General features: G+C 47.0%; 4 protein-coding genes across 4 annotated transcripts; 1 reads left to right on the top strand and 3 right to left on the bottom strand.

Annotated features, from left to right (window-relative positions):
- Positions 1-980: 980 nt before the first annotated feature.
- Positions 981-1,961, bottom strand: ASPGLDRAFT_817259 (uncharacterized protein). Its single transcript, XM_022550130.1, has 2 exons — positions 1,669-1,961; positions 981-1,607 (listed from the first exon to the last, which is right to left on the bottom strand). Exons 1-2 carry the CDS (start codon positions 1,719-1,721, stop codon positions 1,097-1,099), a joined length of 564 nt encoding a protein of 187 aa, XP_022397742.1. The 5' UTR covers positions 1,722-1,961; the 3' UTR covers positions 981-1,096.
- Positions 1,962-3,924: 1,963 nt separating this feature from the next.
- ASPGLDRAFT_133459 (uncharacterized protein) lies at positions 3,925-4,089 on the bottom strand (the record flags this gene model as incomplete). The annotated part of the gene is made up of 1 exon (XM_022541213.1): positions 3,925-4,089. The coding sequence occupies one exon, from the start codon at positions 4,087-4,089 to the stop codon at positions 3,925-3,927; it is 165 nt and encodes a 54-aa protein (XP_022397741.1).
- A 2,294-nt stretch (positions 4,090-6,383) lies between these two features.
- On the top strand, positions 6,384-7,933 carry ASPGLDRAFT_51041 (chitin synthase export chaperone). Its single transcript, XM_022547442.1, has 3 exons — positions 6,384-6,881; positions 6,938-7,509; positions 7,564-7,933. The coding sequence occupies exons 1-3, from the start codon at positions 6,644-6,646 to the stop codon at positions 7,729-7,731; spliced, it is 978 nt and encodes a 325-aa protein (XP_022397740.1). The 5' UTR covers positions 6,384-6,643; the 3' UTR covers positions 7,732-7,933.
- Positions 7,934-8,569: 636 nt separating this feature from the next.
- On the bottom strand, positions 8,570-10,866 carry ASPGLDRAFT_51039 (esterase/lipase family protein). Its single transcript, XM_022547441.1, has 3 exons — positions 10,781-10,866; positions 10,524-10,672; positions 8,570-10,440 (listed from the first exon to the last, which is right to left on the bottom strand). The coding sequence occupies exons 1-3, from the start codon at positions 10,820-10,822 to the stop codon at positions 8,985-8,987; spliced, it is 1,647 nt and encodes a 548-aa protein (XP_022397739.1). The 5' UTR covers positions 10,823-10,866; the 3' UTR covers positions 8,570-8,984.
- Between the last annotated feature and the right edge of the window lie 3,742 nt (positions 10,867-14,608).

Raw genomic sequence — 14,608 nt, 5'->3', positions numbered from 1 at the left:
CCCCCCCAGGTAGCCAGGCAGGCAGTCAAACCAGCAATTCTAGCTTAAAAACACCACAAAACCAGCGCCAATTACATCAACAAGCATCTTCCATCAAAGCTCTATACAACCGAAACAGCAATAGCCCCCCAGGCAGGGCACTAAACAAGCTGATCAAGGGTTCCCAGCTAGCTATGCAGGCCGGTGCAATACTAGCGCAGGAAAACAAGGATCTACGCGCGGCGAATGAGAAAAAGAAGCAAAAGCGAGCTAGATCTAAGAGACAGATCACTCACCAGGGCAGTCTATCAATGGAAGACGCTCAGCAGGTGATTCGGGGCCTAAACCAGCCTTCTGAAGTTGAGATAGTCACTCAGATGGCAGCGGCTGCGCCGGCTATTTCGCCTAGCCAGCGGCCAGCGCGCCGGCCACCAACGTGTAGTCTATGTGGGAATGTAGGGCATAAGATTAACCAATGTCCTAGTAGATAGCTGGATGAATTTAATGGCGTTGGTGGTTAATAAAATCGATTCCAATTTAGGTGGTGTGGTCAGGTGCGTCGCTCGCTTACATGCGTCGCTCGCTTACCGACCACGTTAGTTCCCAGCTAGCTAGTTAGTTAGTCAATACTCCGTACTCCGCAAAGTAACTTACTCCGCGTATAATACTCCTTATTATGATCGCATCAAAGGACCCAGTATGGAGTTGGTAACAGAACCGTCGTCTTGACGGACAACCACCATGCATATCCGATATCCACATCTACAAAAGTCCGCTGCAAACGGCTTTGAAACAAGCACATCGTCAAGATCGAAGGATATGGCTATTCCCTTCACCCGGGCCGTGTCTTTGCAAATGGGATTGCGCTTACGATTCATGTAGATAGAGCACAGAGGGTGTACTACGCATGTACTATGTATGATGTCGGGTTGAGTCCGAGATTTCTCCGCGTCCTTTTTTAGTAGTATGTATTTAGTAGTTTCTTTTCTTGGCTTGCTAAGATATGACAGTTGGGAATGGCTGTTACTCTTTATGGAGTACGAAGTAGACTACAGCATACAAAAGGCAAGAGAGAACGACCATAGCACCTCCGTGCTCCGTACTATCATCCCATCGATCAAACGTCACAGCGGCGTGAAACAAAACCAGTAAACCTTCCGCAAGCCCCATGGGAGAGATCATCACCGAACATGGATGGACCATTCTGAAACCGGCATGCTGCATGGCTGGAATTAGTTAGATGGTTTGAGACAAAGTACTCCATACAGCAGGCAATCCGATTTAGTGCGACCGTTTCCGCTAAAATATAAACGGAAGCCACTAAGTATGGGCTATGTGATAGCATCGTGGGTCGGTGGGCAGGATAAAAACGTGGTCTCTGTTGCGCGTGTATCGGGCGGGCGATTGTCCGGAGTATAAGCAATCGCATGGCACAATGTATGCACCCCGTATTCTGAACAAGGTTGTTATTGATTATTTTCAGGAGAAAATAATCGATGATAGTCCCGTCTGCCTTACGACGACCCCTGTACGGTGTAGGCGGGATAAAAAGGAGATGGAACTTAATCCATTGTCTTCCGATTCCGATGGTTGACCACTGAGAGCACCGCGCATAGGCCAGGATTTCCATAGTTAATGGTATTGCAAGTGCCGAAGGAAGATTCATTTAATATTACGGACATTATTGACCCGGTCTTGAACGATCGACAACTAAAAGGGTGTCTTGAGTCAGTCGTCCGCATTGCCTTTTTGGTAGTTTGGAAGGCCTATCGTCAGTGCTCAGGGCATCCTGATTCCTTCCTTTTCCCCGTCTCCATATTGAGTAGCACGCCATGTGCGCGCAAAACAAGAGCTTAACGATGGTAGATTGGAGGGTTCTGTAACAAGTATAATTGCCGTAGTTATGAAACAGCTCTAATCGGCAATAGAGTAAATTAACTTTTTCCTTGCCGGTCGACGTCAAATCATAAATAATGAATGGAATGTTCCATTGGTGAGATCGTCACCGGACTATCGATATTCGTCCCTGCTCCGAAGTTAAAAAGACAGAGAAAAGCATATGCCCCCGTAATAATCGTACCCCGTACAGTAGTACTCCGGCCCAGTGCGTAAAAGTATTTACTCACCTCGAAATGCGCGCGCTCTTTACAAAGACGGTGTACACACGGAATACCTTCAATTTTGAAACCCTAGGGGGCTCCACAGAATGCATGCTAGAATCCGGATTCAGCAGCATATGCAGCCGGTCCGAAACTGAGGGTTTATGATCGAGTCAAAAAAAAAAAAGTTCGTTTGTCGCTAAGAGTGAAGGGGCCTCGTCGCAATGCCCAATGATATCGTTCAATGCCACTCAGACCATTGTGAGCGGAGAGTCTCGGCTGCGTGGATTCCGAATATGGACCGGAACGAAGGAGCACTTGCCCTAGATGCTTTCCCAAGTAGGTCACCTGTAACAAATTTTCGATCAGATCCAGTCAGCTACTAGCCTCACAGGGTATGGTGCAATAAACTAAGAAAGTTGCGGGGACAAGCCGCTTGCTAGTCGAATGCATACGTATGAATTTAAACATCCGACACTTTTTTTTTTTTTTTTTTCCCCCTCTCTTCCCGGAAAGACTTCGGGACACTCCTAAAAATAATCACTTTGCCCACCAGCCCGTATCTCTGTGAATAGTGAGTAGGGAGTGCCTGGACGAGGCCGTACTCCGCAAGGTACGAGCCTATTAGCCACATTTACTATGCTGTGGAGACCGGTAAAGGAATTCCTTCTCGTTTAAGAGGTCATAGTAAAGCGCGACGATGGAGCTGACTGGGGCAACCATCATCGTACAATGTTCTTTCTGCGTGTAAGATGAAATGGTAGGTTCAAAGCTGAACCCTAAGAAGCCCACATCCCATGTCGACATTGGACAGGGATCTGTCTTCCGGTAGCCGCGAGAACCTGCAGACTTTTGTCCAGTCTGCGATAGATGCAGGAGAAAGATGCAGGAGAAAGTGCTTCCGACGTCGCTTCGGTGTATGCGTCATCGGGGTAAGGGCCCCGTCAAAATAGCATGCCACGCTTTATTTTGCTCAAACAGAAATCGACAAGGTTGATTCCTTGTTTTTATTATTATTATTATTTCTCTACCTATTCATCTTCGTTTCGTTTGGTCTGACACGGCCCGAGAGATTCCGGTGCCAGCGGCCGCCAAGTCATCAAGCATATAATGTCCTATCCTAACAGAGGGTCAAGGCGTGCGTTGCATGTATCCCTTATCCCGAATTGATCATGTAAATTTTTTTCGTTTGCTGGAGTAGTATTTGTTCCGTGAATTTTTTATTCGGGCAGAAAAAGAAGAGGCCCATGTTGCACGAGTCGAACATATGATACCTGTTTGTGTATCTAAAAACGCAAGTACTCCGTAGTATGCCGGAATCAACGGGCATCAACGGTAATTTCCCTTTTCCCTTTTTTCTTCCCACAGCCACACAAACAGAAACGATCAAAATGTTGCATAATTTACTCTCAAAATGCTCATACCAATTCCAAAATAGAAAGGGTACTCCGCCAATTTTTTTGCAACTCCATCAAGCGCCGTTCCGTACCAAAATAACAACCTAAAACAACCAAATCACATTGTATCACCGTTTTGTGTGCAAGGAAAATAAGATATTGAAGAGAGGCGACGAAAGTAAAGAAAGGAAGAATTTCCTTGGTCGGCGCAAAAGCACCACGGGCAGCAGAGTCGAGAGTGGAAGGTATCTCGAAGGAAAAAATTTGTTATCGTCAAATAATCGGAATGTCGGGGATTCTCTCATCGTGAAGTCGGATGCCGTCGGGGACGTTCAAAGAAGTTCTTTTCAAGAGCGACATGAAGGTCGGTCCTTGCCGAATCAGTCCTCGACAATTCGGATGGTTGCCGCCAAGGAAAGCATGACGAAGGAAGTGCCAGGGTCAAAAAATTAACGAGCGCATAGGTGACATTTCCCAACGACAATTATGAATCTGTCATGAGGTCCACTCGGACAGCGATTTTCTTTACTCCCGTCCAAGGATGTGCGAAGGAAATGGGAATCTGGCTGAGTGCAGGTGCTGTAGATGTAGTAATTCTTGAAGTAATTGCACATTTTGAACGCATAAGACGACTTCAGAGCTGGCGAATGAATTCGGTATTGCAAATTGGTACCCAAGGAGCAATTTATAAAAGAACCAAGAGGGAGAGATAGAAAAAGAAGATAGAGGAAGAGAAAGTTCAGTCGTGGAGACAATATCGAATGATATGACTTGATTTAGAATCAACTGCAGAAGTAGATTATAAGAGCAGTTGAGAAGGATCAAGATAATATAAGGACTCGAGACGTAAACGTTGATACTCACACAGGAATGAAAAGGAACAAAACGTCGACATTTGTATGTTGCTCATGGTGGGGAGCTGGGACAATGCTACTTGCCATACTTTAACCGTGCCTGAAGCAGAAAAAAAGCTCCGTCGGCCGGAAATTGATGGTCGCCAGTCGTTTGCAAAGGTCAGACGAGCAATGGCCCACGAATCTTTTTGGGACTATGATTCACCCTGGTGAAGCAATTATCGAACAATGCATAGAGCAAAATGCGTGGCAGTTTGTTCCAAAAACCCCTGTAAGGAAAGCGGGTCTTGCATTATGTTTGCTGGAGCCGGCGCCGTTGAAATTCTGCGACACTCTAATTGCCGTCAATGCGGCGGCTGGAACAAGGAAGTGGTTCCAGGGGGCTTCGGTGGAAACTGTTTCTTCATGACAAGATCAACCTGCTTAGTTTCTCATCCACAGTAGTCTCACATCGGCTCAATGGGAGATCGGCACGGTTTCTCGCATCCGTTGATACCTTTTTTCATTTGCACGTGGCGTTTGGCTGGGATCAACATGCATGAGCAACTGAGGAAATGCGACAAAATTTAATGCAATCATACAAGGATAATAAAAGCAACAATGCGAGTATTGTCCGGTATTGTCATATTGCCCTTTGCTCGAATATTTCGCCTCGTTAGTGCACAATGCGGCTTTTCTCGCTTAACTGTCCCCGGACTGACGATTCGATTCAACGTCCCTCTAGACAAACAAAACGACTGCCAGAATTTCGGGAAACCGTACCGGTCGAATAGACAGAGCGAGGAATAGCTATCACTGGGCAAAAGCTCATAGGATCGAATGGTCCCCCGTATTTTCTCATTTTTTTTTTTTTGGACGCTTGTACCGCCTCATCCTCGCACAATGCAGGGGTGGACGGAGGCAGAAACGTAGCAGGCCAGCGGGTTTCAGCTCTTCAATAATGGTCTGATAGCATCACCATAACCGTCTTGCTATTGATACCGTGGAAACAATTGGAAGATTCGCGCCGCCTCCAAGATCAAGAATGGGCCGTTAGCTTAACAGACCTGGCTGTAGTACCATAAACTAACACCATAACAACTCAGCATAGAAACGTGTCATAGATGTATAATCCTAGCAGAATCAGCTATTTTTGGACTTATCACTGGGATACCCAAGTAAGCTAGCAGTTATATTAGTAACCTATACAAATGCAGCGCTCAGCAGGCTAGTAGTAAGACCAAAATCCACAAAAAAGCCAGGCTGTACGAAGTACAGAGCATGTCGCATCTATGAGCTGAGATGCCTCTTGTTAGTCTGGATCTGCCGAAAAGAGCAAGGATGAAATCATGTCAATAGGTACGTTGTCGATCAAACGGCCGACTCGGGTCTTGGTCCGTCGGTATTTACAAGGCAATGAACACACTAGGCTATACTCCGGAGTAAGTCGAGTAATGTGTCCACTTGTGTCGTGTGATTCATTTCTAATCCAGGCTTCATGTGTACTCCGTACCCTGTTTGAGCTGGGCCTAGCCGGGGTCAGCAAGGGCACGTATTCACGAATGTTGGACGAATACCTAGTGCTCTGAGCGGCTGAATAAATTCCCGAACGTAATTATTGCCGTATTTCTAGGAACACGGAGTTTCCCAATGTGGCCGAGTAAGCTTTCAGCTCCATAACACTGGGCTGAGTTTGACCTAGACAGGAAATAGCCGCTTTCCGGAAACTGCTTGGCGTAGCCAAACTCAAAGATCCGAAACTCAGAGCTTCCAGGTTTCATACTCAGCTGTGTTCGGGAGCACCACCAAGCAGATCAACGAGCAGAGCCAGAGGAAAAGGAAAGAGTCAGGAACCCGCGAGAGATTCGGTGATTGAACAAAACCCGATCCCGTGTCTGAACATCTACGTCATAATTTGTCATTGGAAGCGCTGCGGTAACTATGCCACTTTGGGACTAGCGTAGTTTGCTATCCAGACAACACAGTTTGTTTCCTTTTTGGGACTAGCGCTTCTCGTGATCTGTCGCAGAGACAATAATATGGCCGTGAACACGTGAAGGACCCCGATCTGAGACAGCGGCTGTATACAGTCCCGACGAGGTTGCTATTGTTGTTATCCTTGTGTTGATCCTGCGTTCGAGATCTCCTTCTGATACACCAGAGATGTGCCATTAGACTTTGCTGGATCGGTGGTTGTTGAAAGTCTGGAACCGAGAGATCTCCGTCCGTCGTTGTGGAGACGAGTCTGATACCGATATCCTGATAATCATCGCCGTGCAAAAACAACCCAAACAATCCGTCCTCGTCAACTCCTTCTCCCCTACAAGTCGGTATCATGGGATTCGGGGAATTCAATGCACTATGCCAGAAGGCAGCGGTTCCCCTATGCTCTTTGGTGGGGCCAGCTTCGTCGATATCAGGCGCAACCGGCATCATACCCAATTGTTATGCGCGGAACATTGAGTTGGCCAATACGATCATCTTTGAGGGCGCCGCTTCGTTTATGCACATTATTGCCCTGGTTATGACGGTTATTATGATTCTGCATGTTAGATCCAAGTTTACCGCAGTTGGTAAGTGTGCCTCGGGGACAGCAAAATAAGAATAATAAACACTAACAGCCTCACAGGCCGCAAAGAAATTATTACATTCTTCTATATATACATGGCATTAACAATCGTCTCCCTTATTGTCGACGCAGGCGTCGTTCCACCAAGAAGCGGCCCTTTCCCTTATTTCGTGGCCGTTCAGAATGGACTGGTTTCCGCGCTGTGCACCTGTTTACTCGTCAACGGGTTCGTGGGCTTCCAGCTTTACGAGGACGGCACTGTGCTGTCAGTCTGGCTTCTACGACTGACGTCTGTGACTATGTTTGCCATATGCTTTCTCGTGTCCGTTTTGACCTTCAAATCGAAGGGAGGGCTGAGTCCCACCAATACCATTGGCCTGTTCTTGGTCCTCTATGTCTTCAACGCAATATGCGTTGCAGTATACTTGATAATGCAGCTTTTCTTGGTTGTGAACACCCTTGAAGACCGCTGGCCTCTCGGCCACATCGCCTTCGGCGTTCTTGTTTTCATCGCGGGACAGGTTATTCTCTATGCTTTCGGTGATACGATCTGTAGCAAGGTTCAACACTACCTGGACGGCCTGTTCTTTGCCACGTTCTGCAACCTTCTGGCTGTGATGATGGTTTACAAGGTACGTCAACTGCCAAACAATCTACCAAGTAGCATGTTACTGACTCCGCCTCAGTTTTGGGACTATATCACCAAGGAAGACCTTGAGTTCTCGGTGGGTATTAAACCCAACAACTGGGAAGTCAAGGAGCTTCTCCCGGACGATGAGCGACGAACATCACTATACCCGGATTCGGAGTACGCCAATAGCTGGCATCACCGATCTTCGAGCTATGACCGTTAACCTCTTGGGCACCTGGTCTCTATCATGAGCTATATATCTTCCGTTGTGTTTTCTTTTCCAGCGATACTATGAATTCGGGAACGAATTATGCCAGATTTTACGATGTGGCCCTACGCATGATGAATTAATGTACCTAGGTTTTGCAATTTATAGCGATGATGAATTTGCTTTCTTCATACAAGAGACAATGGCACCACACTCCACATTCTTACTAACCGGAACACATCCACAATCTAACTACGTAAATAGATCCATAATATATTCCTAATCCCGCACCAATGCTGCTATATCAGGGTCTGCGAAGGGCCGCAACATCAGTTCTCATTCAGATGCAAACGGGGAAGATCGCGTTGACCAGCTATCTCGGCACCTTTGTGCTATGGAGTCGACTGAATGCTCCTGCGGCCGTGGCCGGCAGGATGTACGGCATATTTTCCTCCATTGTACGAACCAGGCTGGCCCCCGAGCACGCCACCTGACCCAGGGCTCACGGAGAGAGTTATATTACCAGGCCCACCTTACCCTGCCGGATCTAGCACCAAAAGCAGTACGATTCATGCTTGAGACAGGTCTCCTAGGCCAGTTTAGAACCCTAGCAGCTACATACCGGGTCACAGTATCCAGCAAGCCTGGGGGTCTTCGCGGCCCTGGGAATAGTGGTGGAATAAAGAGATGTACGGGGTATTCAGCGCGTGAGAAAGCATATTATATGGCATATAGATGGGCGATGTACTAATGATTACTATCACGGCGGCTTACCCGGCCGCCCTACCGGGCCTGCCGCCGCTCGGCCAAACAGGGCTGACAGACGCGAGTATGAATAATAATAATAATAATATTCCTAATCCCTATCTAGCTACGAAGATGAAGAGAGCATACAGAGGTGCAACATCCAGTAAAAGTATTCGCAACAACAATTCTCGAAATAATCACAATGGGTCTCCAAGCAAAGCGAAATTGAACTGAAATTGAACTAGGCACGACCCAGACGATGGACCTAATGGGCTTGAGATTCTGGCAATAGATTTTGAAGTCGGGAAACCGTGGGTAAATATGCGACGCATAAGGTGTTTATCATTATTCTCGAAGCCCATGAGCCCGCCACAAAGAGGAGCACAGTATGTTCCACAGGATCATAACCTAAACGCGCAGGTGATGGAGGTTGAAGATTGGTCTGGAAGACTCCTAAGCTGCTGATATTGAGTGTCGATATATGTAGAGGTTGCAAACTTGAACTCAACAAGTAGCCCCATTCAATTGATCATCACAACATCATCCCCACTCATGAACGGGCTATCTGTGTCTCTTCGACGATTGCCCGGGCGGCTGACACGACTGACGTGACTACTGCCGCCATGAGTGTCGCCATGACGACTGCTGCGACTGCTGCGACTGCTGCCATGATGACTACTGCGACTGCTGCGACTACTCTCGTGACGACTGCTGCGACTACTGCCTTCATGTCGAGAGCGACTACTGCCTTCATGTCGAGAGCGACCACTGTCTTCAAGTCGAGGGCGACCACTGCCTTCATGTCGAGAGCGACCACTGTCTTCAAGTCGAGGGCGACCACTGCCTTCATGTCGAGAGCGACCACTGTCTTCAAGTCGAAGGCGTGAAGATCCCTCGTTGATTTCTTCAATTGGTCCCCTCGCAGAAGCGTACCAGTCCTTGTCAATTGATTTGACCAGCAGCCGTCCCGCATTGTCAACAAGTTCCTGGAAAGCCGGGTTTGCCTTTTGAGAAAACATGCTGACATGGGCACTGAGTTCGTTCTTGACTTGGTCGTTTTGGGCTTTGACCCATCCCAGTCCTGGCTCTGCCTCGTCTTCTTCGGTGGGGAGGGTGCAAAAGGTGCGGTTTTTCGCGCGTATGATTTTCTGACCAACTTGTGTCTGTCCTTCGTTCGTTGTCTCCACTAGTGGGTCTGCACCTTGGCCTAATGCAGTGTAGAAATTTGTGCAGCCTATGTTGCGTTCTCGGCGCACCTTCGATAAGCGAGCTAGGCGTCGACGTAGCACTGCGGGACGGGCCAAGCACCCAACGAATGATAAATGAGACGATACCCAGCCCCATCCGTCTGTTAGGCGGTCACGTTGAGTATACATTGCTGCTGCTCCGCCTGCTGCGACGGCGCCTGCTGCTCCCGCGAACATGGCGTATCGACCCCATCGTTGCCAGGACGGCGTGGCGGCAGCATCCGTGGCAGGGCTGGTTTGGCCCGTCGACGTTTGGGTAACTGTCGTCGTCACTGCTTCTTTTTGTTGACTGACAGCAGTGTCGTTATTACTCTTCCCCCATCCGAAAAAGCCAGCTACTTCTGATATCGCATTGTATGCTGACGTGGCTGTTTTATAATGCCCTTCAGCATTATATGAAACAACCCCCGGTGCTATTCCCAAATAAGGTGTATCGAATGCAATCACTCCTTGGACATGAGGAAACATATAATCACTAGGTTCCACGAGGCGGGGGCAGTGGGCAACAGTCGAATCGTGCGAATTTGCCGATATTTGACTTGATGCATCATCATCATCATCCAGCGGCTCTTCGGGAGTTAGGGGTCGTTCTGATGCCAATAGCAGAAGTGTATCTGCTGCTACTATGCCACCCATCGAATGACCAACCAGGAAGACATGGACGGAGGGGTCAACAGTAGGCGAAGCAGTCCGATTTGCCACTTCCAAATCGATTACTTTATCTTGCAGCCTGCACAAACGGGATACAGTTAGCGACCAATTACGACTCCGTATAGAGCAAATAAACCCCATTGTGATGATGCCGAGACGTACCATTCCCGGAACCTGCCCACGCTTTCTCTCAAATCGCCCCGAGTCTCGTACTTGGGATATACTATCGTAACGACTTTGATAGCGGGAAGCTTCCGTCTAACCAGTGCACGGAGGTGCTCTGGGAACTCGCCAAATGTAGCATCATCGCCCTATCAAATCAGCATGATTCGTCAGTCGTCCTCGTTCTTCACTTGCCGGCGTTGCTCGCACGTGCCTATAAGCACAGGGTCTTGGAGATAAGCCATCTAAAGACGCACCTTGAAGCCGTGAATAAGCACAATAAGAATTGTCTTGTTCATTTTGGATTATCCAGCTGCTATGCAAAAGACATCCTTGTCGTTGTGCAAAAAAAAGCATCGAATTGAACCTTTGAGTTGGCATCGCAATTGCTGCAATATGTTTACATCATCCGTACTTTTGACACGTGACAATATCATTAAGGCACCAGAATATAGTTTTCAGGCACAAACCAAGTAACGTAATCCACAAGCGAGTGGGCCACACAAGCGAGTGGGCCACCTAACGCGAAACGCGTCAGTTGTATACACCATTCCTTCTTCAAACACCCACCATGCCACCAATTCGTTCTCGAAGCTCTCAGAATTCAATAGAGCAGGAGGGTAGGATCTTATTAGCTATCCAGGCTATCAAGAATCAAGAAATTAGCTCTATTCGCGAAGCAGCACACCACTTTCAAGTACCTCGCTCTACCTTACAACGGCGCCTTACTGGTGATGTCTTTCGCGTTGAATCACGCGCCAATAACCATAAATTGTCTCAAATGGAAGAAGAATCGCTTGTACAATGGATACTCTCAATGGATTCTCGCGGAGCAGCGCCTCGGCCTACTGCTGTACAAGAAATGGCTAATCTATTACTCGCGGCGCGTGGATCTACCCCAGTTCAAACAGTCGGCGAGAATTGGGTTACAAACTTTGTGAAAAGGCATTCTGAGCTTTCAACCCGATTCTCAAGGCGCTATAATTACGAGCGTGCAAAGTGTGAAGACCCAAAAATCATCCAAGAGTGGTTTAATTGTGTACAACGTACAATACTTCAATATGGCATTGACCCTGATGATATCTACAACTTTGATGAGACTGGCTTTGCAATGGGATTAACTGCAACTGCGAAAGTGATTACAAGGTCTGAATACTATGGTCGACGATCCCTTTTACAACCTGGAAATCGTGAATGGGTCACTGCAATTGAGGCAATAAGTGCGTCAGGCTGGGCCTTGCCTCCATGCATCATTTTCAAAGGCAAGGTCTTTATTGAAGGTTGGTTTGACAACATCCCAGGCGATTGGCTCTTTGAAGTTAGCCCAAATGGATGGACTTCAGATGAAATCGGGCTTCAGTGGCTCCAAAAGCTCTTTATTCCATCAACAATCACTCGTACAAAAGGGAAATATCGGCTTTTGATCCTTGACGGCCATGGTAGTCATTTGACACCAAAATTCGATGAAATTTGCAGTCAAAATGATATTATCCCAATCTGTATGCCAGCACATTCATCACATCTTTTACAGCCACTTGATATTGGCTGTTTTGCGGTATTAAAGCGATCATATGGTCAGCTTGTTGAAACCAAAATGCGTCTTGGGATCAACCATATCGACAAATTAGACTTCCTTGAGGCCTACCCACACGCACGAATTGAGGCTTACAAACCTGATACTATCAAAAATGGCTTTGCAGCAGCTGGTTTAGTGCCTTTTGACCCTGATCAGGTGCTTTCAAAGCTCAATATTCGTCTTCGTACACCAACCCCCCCTGTGAGTCAGGATAGTGATTGGGAACCAAAAACGCCTTCAAACTATGTGCAATTACAGAAGCAAGCATCCTCGATTAAAGCCTTATTAAGGCAGCGCTCAAAGAGCCCACCCAGTCCGCTTAATTCTGCAATAAATCAAGTTCTTAAAGCATGCCAAATCACTATGCAATCAGCTGCTATTCTTGAGAAAGAAGTAAGCGATTTACGTGCTTTGAACGTGAAGCAGAAGCAAAAGCGTACACGGTCTAAAAGGCAGATACCCCATGAAGGTGGCCTTTCAGTTCAGGAGGCTGTTGAGCTAATTGAGGCCCCGATCGAGGCCCCAATAGCTCCAGCACCCCCCCCGGCCAAGACGGCCTTCACCACCTTTACAGCCGCGTACGAGGGCTTTACCGAAGTGCGGTACCTGTGGAAATGAAGGACATAAGAGAAATGCATGTCCAGATAAACCCAGATAGCTTGTTTTGTTAATTAATTGGCGTTTTGGTAGAAATAAATGCATTTAAATACTAGATATGGGGGGTGGGTGGCCCACTCGCTTGTGGATTACGTTAGTTAAGCGAGCGGCGCATGTAAGCGGGCGGCGCACCCAACCAGTTTTTCGCGTCTCTACGCGTTTCCCTATCTTCAACCACCCACCATGCCACCAAATCGCTCCCGATCAAATCGAAATTCTATTGAACAAGAGGGTCGCCTCTTATTAGCTATACAAGCTATCAAAAATCAAGAAATCAGCTCTGTACGCGAAGCAGCATGCCGATTTAATGTTCCTGATACCTCCCTACACTGACGCCTTGCTGGCCACCCTTATCGCGCTGAATCTCGTGCAAATAGCCATAAATTAACTCAAATGGAAGAGGAATTGCTAAAGCAGTGGATATTATCAATGGATCTACATGGAGCAGCTCCTCGGCCAGCTACTGTACAAGAAATGGCAAATCTATTACTTGCAAAGCGTGGTTCTACCCTTATTCAAACTGTTGGTGAAAAATGGGTCTACAACTTCACCCAGCGACATCCAGAGCTCAGTACTCATTTCTCACGAAGATATGACTATCAGCGTGCAAAACAAGAGGATCCAAAGGTTATTAAGGGGTGGTTTGATAGTGTCCAACATGTGATTTGTGAGCATGGTATCCTATCTGAAGATATCTATAACTTTGATGAAACTGGCTTTGCAATGGGCCTCACAGCAACTGCAAAAGTGATCACATGGGCAGAATATTATGGCTGAAGATCAGTTCTACAGCCAGGGAATTGTGAGTGGGTGACTGCAATTGAATCAATTAGTGCATCTGGATGGGCACTTCCACCAGTGATCATCTTCAAAGGCAAAACCTATAATCGAGCTTGGTTTGACAACCTTCCAGGAGACTGGTGATTTGAAGTCAGCCCAAATGGGTGGACTACAGATGAGATTGGCCTTCGATGGCTTCAAAATCACTTTATTCCAACTACAAATAGCCGTACAAAAGGCAAATATCAACTTTTGATTCTTGATGGACATGGTAGCCATTTAACACCTCAATTTGACAAGATCTGCAGTGAGAATCATATTATCTCACTTTGTATGCCACCACATTCATCACATCTTCTACAGCCGCTTGATATTGGTTGTTTTGCGCTACTTAAACGCGCATATGGTCAGCTTGTTGAGAATCAAATGCGACTTGGTATCAACCATATTGACAAACTTGATTTTCTTGCAGCATATCCCTACACGCGCACAGAGGGATTTAAATCAGAGATGATTCAAAATAGCTTTGCAGCAGCTGGTGTCACGGGCTCGGAATAGAAGATAATAATGAACTGAATTCCTATCTTGACTATTGTAGCCATCAACAAGAATATTGAATCTGGGAAGGAAAAAGGAGAGGAAATCTCTCTGGCGAGTGCAGTCTCTATATAAGCCTTTGTGTGATGCGGCTTGAGCCCTTGTTTGTCCATATTGCTTGTATGGCATCTTTTGGCATGTTGGCAATGTTTGTCTGGTCGTTGAGCCGTCACAGCTGGTCTAGTGCCATTTGATCCAGACTGGGTGCTTCCAAAGCTTGATATTCAGCTTCATACGCCTACACCACCTGGAAGCCGCCCAGGCAGTCAATCAAGTGCATTCAGTCCTAAGACTCCTCAAAACATCATTGATTTACATAAACAAGCTTCTTCAATCAAGGCTTTCCTCAGACAACGCTCAAAAAGCCCTCCAAGTCCTAAAAATCCTGCATTAAACCAGCTTATCAAAGGCTGCCAGCTTGCAATGCATAGCGCTGTATTATTCGCGAAGGAAAACACTGAGTTACGTGCTATGA

The sequence above is a fragment of the Aspergillus glaucus genome (genome assembly GCF_001890805.1).
Source record: "Aspergillus glaucus CBS 516.65 unplaced genomic scaffold ASPGLscaffold_21, whole genome shotgun sequence".
NCBI lineage: Eukaryota > Fungi > Ascomycota > Eurotiomycetes > Eurotiales > Aspergillaceae > Aspergillus > Aspergillus glaucus.
This window is presented reverse-complemented; position numbering and strand designations above follow the sequence as displayed.